The following is a 7,500-nucleotide window of genomic DNA, read 5'->3' as shown; positions in this document are numbered from 1 at the left end:
ATAACGAAAAGCCTATTTTTTGAAAATAAAAGGGTAAACAGTTGCCTTAACATGCACTGGAGTTATGTTTGTTTTTCTCATAATTATCATTCATTTCATTCAAAATTATAACCATAAGCCTATTTTCTTTTTTTAAATAAAAGGGTAAAGAAGTGAATTGAAGTTAAGAATACTTGGTTTTAGATTGGACCCACTTACAATGAAGGAAACCACGGGCTCTTGCACAAAGGCAGCCCGTAAGTAAGATAAGCTTGCGAAGGATTCAGGTCATATCAAAACACGAAGGACGGACAGGATGATGATAGGATGGCAGCAGAAGTACAGTACGACCGAGGCAGGAGTCAGAAGTTCAGTCGAGGGTGCCGCAAAACTGACAAGGCCTCACCAAACCCGGTTCTTCTTCGGTCTTAGAGAAATTGATTTTTTCTTATTGAAGGTTAAAAATACTGTATATATAGGTAGAAGGTTGGCCAAGGCACCAGCCACCCATTGAGTTACTACCACTGGAGAGTTATTGGGTCCTCTGGCCAGATAGTTCTACATTGGAACTCTCACTGGTTACTGCTACTTTTCCTTTGCCTACACATACACCGAATAGTATGGCATATTCTATACACATTCTCTTCTTTCTTCATACACATGACTTCACTAAGATAACCGAAAAATTATTTTTTACTTAAGGAGTTAACTAGCGCACTATAATTGATCTGCGAATAGGAGAGACTCTTTAGTTATGGCAAGTAGCTCCTCTAGGAGAAGGACACTCCAAAATTAAATCTTTGTTCTCTAGTCTTGCTTGAACGTACACTCAGAAACACTATTCTATGTTTCCTAATTTCTTTTCCTCATTGGGCTATTTTCCCTATTGGAGCCCTTGGGCTTATAGCATCTTGCTTTTCCAATGATTTAGGATTGTAGGACCTTGCAACTTGTCTAATAATAACACCAACAACAACAACAACATCACCAACAACAACAACAACAACAAAATAATAATAATTATAATAATAATAATAATAATAATAATAATAATAATAATAATAATAATAATAAACAATAATAATAATAATAATAATAATGATTATGATAATTATTTCAATAATTTCATTAATAATAATGATTTTAATAACACTAATAATAAGAATGATTTTAGTAATTTAAATATTTGGATATAAAGTATTCAGTGTCACTTTTAAATGTGGATATTTCATTTTTTTTTTTTAATAAAAATACCCGCCAACGCAATGTCCTACTTTACTAGAGCTATATAACCTGACTTAATAAAAAAAAATAAAGAAAAACAGAGAGTAATAATCGGCTTTTATCAACTATGAAGTTCATTTTTGAGTTTTTAGAATGAAAAATATATAGAATTCCCATATGATCCTGTTAGTAATGTCTCTACACACACACACACACACACACACACACACACACACATATATATATATATATATATATTTATATATATATATATATATATATATAAGTGTGTGTATATATATATATATATATATATATATATATATATATATATATATATATATATATATATATATATATATATATATATGTTTATATATGTATATGTATGTATATTTATTTCTATAAATATATCTACATATACATATATATATATATATATATATATATATATATATATATATATATATATATATATATATATATATATATGTATATGTAGATATATTTATATACTGTATATATATATATATATATATATATATATATATATATATATATATATATATATATATATATATATATACATATAAATATATACATATATATAATTTATGCGTGCGTATTACGAAACACGGTACGTTCACAGTTGACTGCTGGCCAGCGACCACAACCTACAACGCTTCGCGAGACCGCCCAGTCCACCAACCACCATACGTTTGGCAACCTTTGTTTCGTACCAATCTGATTGGCCCCGGCCGATGGTCGTAACAAGTAACTGCCAGTCCGGTCTTCTTGCAGCATCCATTGGGCGATAAGTTTTATTATAAGTTTGGTGTATACTACGAGAGACCGACGAGTCTGTTTCGCTCTCAAGTGCCGAAGATTCTCATCTTCTTCTTCCTTCTGCGGTGCGTTGAAATCGAGGGGAGAGAGAGAACGTCCTTGAATAATCCAAGACATAGGACTAAGGATATCGCCTTCTGAAGTACATCAAGCCAATTCTTATTACAGTTTTATCTGCTCATTTTGATATTCATCGAACTGAGCATGCCTCTCTGAGTAGGCTTCTGAATCCTTCTTTCGCTTTCCTTTGAGGCCGTACATCGAATCCCATAAGGCCCCCCCGGCCCCTTACGTCAAGTGAGATAAAGCAGCTCTCACTCTCTCTCTCTCTCTCCTCCTCTCTCTCTCTCTCTTTCTCTCCAGCATCACCTCAGCTGTGTTGTTCGGACAGCCAAGGCATCAAGAGCTGCAAGCGGTTTGGTGTGTGAGAGAGAGAGGAGCTAAGAACTGTGATATTTTTAGGAGCCTACTATCAACTGTGATAGATTCTTGCTTTCAGTTCACTGCGGCCACCCGTCTGATTCAAAATGGTGAGTAATTTTTTTGGATTTATTTAATCTCTCTCTCTCTCTCTCTCTCTCTCTCTCTCTCTCTCCTCTCTCTCTCATCTCTCTCTCTCTCTCTCTCTCTGAAATCGGCCACCATGAAAATGATCAAATGAGAAACTTAATCTCTCAGTCTTTTCATTTTCATGAAATGTGACTACGTAAAATGGAAAAAAAGTGTCTCTCTCTCTCTCTCTCTCCTCTCTCTCTCTCTCTCTCTCTCTCTCTCTCTTCTCTCTCCTCTCTCTCTCTCTCTCTCTCTCTCTCTCTCTCTTAATCGGTCTGTGATTATGCTGACTGGCTTCTGTGCCACATAACCAATTGAACTGTTTAATGTGGAAATCAGCCACCAAGAAAATGATCAAATGAGGAACTTAATCTCCCAGTCTTTCATCGTCTTGAAATGTGACTACGTTAAAATGGAAAAAAAGCTACATTTAGTTTCCATAAGCTAACCATAATTAAAAGGATAATTTCTAAAAGAACATAGACATTTTATTGACCAAAAGCTAAAGCATCGGTTGAAAGGAATACCCTCAGATTAGTTAAACCACGAAAATAAAGTAAAATTAATTTTGAAGTTTGCAAGAATTAAGAAAAACAGAAAGAAGAACAATATTAAAGCCAAATCTTTTTAACGTCAATGAGAACTTCTTTTATTTCCTACATGAATTTTAGGAAATCATGAAAAGAGGCCTTTCGACTTGAGTGATGCAAGAGGCCTTGTTCGAAAGAGTCCTTCTCGCTAGGATAACAAGGAGGCTGGGATGGAATTAACTCCTGTATCTATTACTTGGCAAAACCAAATTATCTTTTAGCTTAGGTAATACTACTACTACTACTGCTACTCACTACTACTACTACTACTACTACTACTACTACTAACTACTACTAATAATAATAATAATAATAATAATAATAATAATAATAATAATAATAATAATAATAATAACTAAAATTTTATTTCTCCTCGTTAAGCAATTCTGCGATTTTCAGTGGATGATTGGACACATTATTATTATTATTATTATTATTATTATTATTATTATTATTATTATTATTATTATTATTATTATTATTACTCGTTAAGCTACAACCCTAGTTGGATAAGCAGGATGCTATAAACCCAAGGGCTCCATCAGAGAAAAACAGCAGTAACAACATTAAGGTTTTTCATATATAAACTATAAAAACGTAAAAACAAACAAGATGAAGAGAAATATGATAGAATAGTATGCCCGAATGTACCCTCAAGCAAGAGAACTCCACGCCAAGACAGCGGAAGATAGCGCTAGTAATTTAAATCGAGTTAACCCATTTAAAAAAAAAAAAAAAAAAAAAAAAAAAAAAAAAAAAAAAAAAAAAAAAAAAAAAAAAAAACCGACGCCTCACCATCTACTATTTGCTGAAGTATAAAACCAGCTATGAACGGTAAATGCCTGGCAACATTTATTCCAGGATTTTTACCGTTTTGAAAACGGATATAGTGACTTCATTATTACGGTCACCAAATATTACGGTCACCAAACCGTAAAAGATTAAATCAAAGTAGGGTAAAATTACGGTCGCCTATATTTTACTCAAAGCGGCTGAGAACCGTAAATTTTAAGGAGAGTTTCCGATTGAAATTACGGTTTTTTTTTTTTTTTTTTTTTTTTTTTTTTTTTTTTTTTTTTTTTAGTGTACATCGTGATTGTAGCTTGTCAACCTGGATTGTAATCGATAGGACATTTACAGTAGCAAAGATTTAATTTACTTTAGCTGAAATCAACACTGTTTAAAGCATAATAGAAACTAGACAGATAATTCGTTACACAAGAGAATATACAGACAATGGTAAGGCAGCAATGACCTTGACTGTTTTTATTCTATATTCGGGTTTTATATCTATAGCATGACCAAAATCAGCCAATGGAGAGAGAGAGAGAGAGAGAGAGAGAGAGAGAGAGAGAGAGAGAGAGAGAGAGAGAGAGAGAGAGAGAGAGAGAGAGAGAGACAGAGAGAGGCTTACTATAAATATTTCTGTTCATTATAAATCAGTTACTGATCACAACTTTATTAACGCAGTTACCCAATAAATCTAAACTGTGTGTGTGTGTGTTGTGTGAGAGAGAGAGAGAGAGAGAGAGAGAGAGAGAGGAGAGAGAGAGAGAGAGAGAGAGAGAGAGAGAGAGAGAGAGAGAATCATTTGTATGAAAGCAATGTCTAAGGTCGATCTCTGTCCTAAATCTAAACTGAGAGAGAGAGAGAGAGAGAGAGAGAGAGAGAGAGAGAGAGAGAGAGAGAGAGAGACGAGAGAGGAGAGAGAGAGAGAGAGAGAATCATTTGTATGAAAGCAATGTCTAAGGTTGATCTCTGTCCTAAATCTAAACTGAGAGAGAGAGAGGAGAGAGAGAGAGAGAGAGAGAGAGAGAGAGAGAGAGAGAGAGAGAGAGAGAGAATCATTTTGCATGAAAGCAATGTCTAAGGTCGATCTCTGTCCTAAATCTAAACTGAGAGAGAGAGAGAGAGAGAGAGAGAGAGAGAGACGAGAGAGAGAGAGAGGAGAGAGAGAGAGAGAGAGAGATCATTTTGCATGAAAGCAATGTCTAAGGTCAATCTCCGTCCTAAATCTAAACTGAGAGAGAGAGAGAGAGAGAGAGAGAGAGAGAGAGAGAGAGAGAGAGAGAGAGAGAGAGAAATGGTGACGCGCAGCGCAGAGAACAGGATATAATTGGATTGTTTTCGTCTTATCACTCGTACACCGATATACCTTGGGCAAGGTTATTCCTTATCTCCGAGGGAGGCTTTAGCCGGTTTGAACGACGTACGAAGGCCAAGACATACTTCAAGCAAGTTCTTGAAAACGGCATTTTCGAAGATCCTCCAGTACAGAAAAATTCCGATAGTTGTAATTCGACTATTTTTAAATCAATGGAAATGTGGGTTTAAGGAAATTATTTTTTTTGGAGGGCCAATTTTTTAATTACTGAATAAGCTACAATGAAAGATAGGTTTAAGGAAATTTATTTTTTAGAGTGTTAGTTTTTTAATCATTAAATAAGCTTTTAATTCAATGAAAGATAGGTTTAAGAAATAATTTTTTTTAGTGTTAGATTTTTTAATTATTGAATAAGCTTTTAATTCAATGAAAGATAGGTTTACGGAAAATATCTTTTTAGTGTTAGTTTATCAATTACTAAATAATCATTTAATTCAATGTAAGATAGGTTTAAGGAAATTGTTTTTTTAGTGTTAGTTTTTGAATTACTAAATAAACTTTTAATTCATGAAAGATAGGTTTAAGGAAAATATTTTTTTAGAGTGTTAGTTTTTCAATTACTAAATAATCCTTTAATTCAATGAAAGATAGGTTTAAGAAACTATTTTTTTTTTCTTTTTTTTTTGAGTGTTAGTCTTTCAATTGCTAAATAATCCTTTAATTCTATGGAAATATAGATTTAAGGAAATTATTATTATTATTTTTTTTTTTTGAGCTTTAGTTTTTTTCAGTTACTAAATAAACCTTTAATTCAATGAAAGATAGGTTTAAGAAATATTTTTTTAGAGTGTTAGTTTTTAATTACTAATTAAGCATAACTAATTCATTAGAGAAAATGTATCAGACGTTGATATCTGGGATTAAGTGATTAAATTTGTAAGGGAAATTATCATAAGAATCGTAAAAAAAAAATTAGTAATTTGTTAAGGATCACAATGATATATCTCATCTTCTGGAATTAGAAAAAAAATAACGTTAGAATTTTTACTTTTGAGTTACTACGTTTCAAAATCTGTCTCGAATAGACAAGACTTAATAAAAACGTGCAAATGAAAGAAAATATTTAGATTAAAAGAGAGAGAGAGAGAGAGAGAGAGAGAGAGAGAGAGAGGAGAGAGAGAGAGAGAGAGAGAGAGAGAGAGAGAGAAGAGGAGGCTGTATGATATCTGGAGATTATTTATCATATGAGTTTTTTTGTCTAAACCAAATAACTTTATGAGGCACTGATAGCTCTAGTTATGATATATTTCAAGAATAAACACGCACAGACAAACATACACACATGTATATATATATATATAATATATATATATATATATATATATATATATATATATATATATATATATATATATATATATATATATATATATATATATATATTTGTGCGTGTGTTCATATATATATGTATGTATGTATGAATACATACATTTATGCATGTATATACATATACATATATATATACATTTATATATTTGAATATATATATATATATATATATATATATATATATATATATATATATATATATATATATATATATATATATATATGTATATGTATATATATATATATATATATATATATATATATATATATATATATATATATATATATATATATATATATACCTTACTTTCTCCTATACTTAGGAAGGGGTTATAAATAGCTTCTTCCTAATATCAAAAATCTTTAGACATGGCTCTAGCTTCATCAACAACTGCCTTATGGTCACCCCTTCAAATACTGTCCAGAACCAGTTTTATATATAATCACCGGCATTTGTTGTTTCAAAGTATTATTATTTTTTTTTTTTTTTTTTTTTTTTTTTTTTTTTTTTTTTTTTCAAAAAGAATGCATCAAATAATTATATTTGGATTAGACCAAGGCCAACCCAGATAACCTTTGCATGGTAGTTACTCTTGCTTGAAGCACCTTGGTATGTAATCCGCCCTGTCTGTTTTTTTTTTAGTTTATTTATATGTTTGGTTATATGTGAGCACCTTCACACAAAAACTACCGTACCGAATTTAACCAAATTTGGTAGTCCAGTTATGTATGACCTAAGGATGAATCTCTAACATTTTACATAAAGCACATCAAAGTACAATTACGCAGTTATAAATAAAATAATCTCAATGTAAA

At 31.6% G+C, this 7,500-nt stretch overlaps 2 protein-coding genes across 2 annotated transcripts in view; both read left to right on the top strand.

Annotated features, from left to right (window-relative positions):
• LOC137657634 (YTH domain-containing protein 1-like) overlaps positions 1-7,500 on the top strand; it is a 165,040-nt gene that overhangs the window by 88,573 nt on the left and 68,967 nt on the right. The window lies entirely within an intron of this gene.
• Positions 2,041-7,500, top strand: part of LOC137656989 (troponin C-like) — a 26,281-nt gene continuing 20,821 nt past the window's right edge. Inside the window, exon 1 of the mRNA XM_068391336.1 lies at positions 2,041-2,579. Within this exon, the coding sequence (XP_068247437.1) occupies positions 2,577-2,579 (3 nt within the window). The 5' untranslated portion in view covers positions 2,041-2,576. The remainder of the gene's footprint in view (positions 2,580-7,500) is intronic.

This window comes from Palaemon carinicauda, chromosome 18 (genome assembly GCF_036898095.1).
Source record: "Palaemon carinicauda isolate YSFRI2023 chromosome 18, ASM3689809v2, whole genome shotgun sequence".
Classification (NCBI taxonomy): Eukaryota; Metazoa; Arthropoda; class Malacostraca; order Decapoda; family Palaemonidae; genus Palaemon; species Palaemon carinicauda.
The sequence above is the reverse complement of the archived record's forward strand: the minus strand, read 5'-3'. Positions and strand labels throughout refer to the sequence as shown.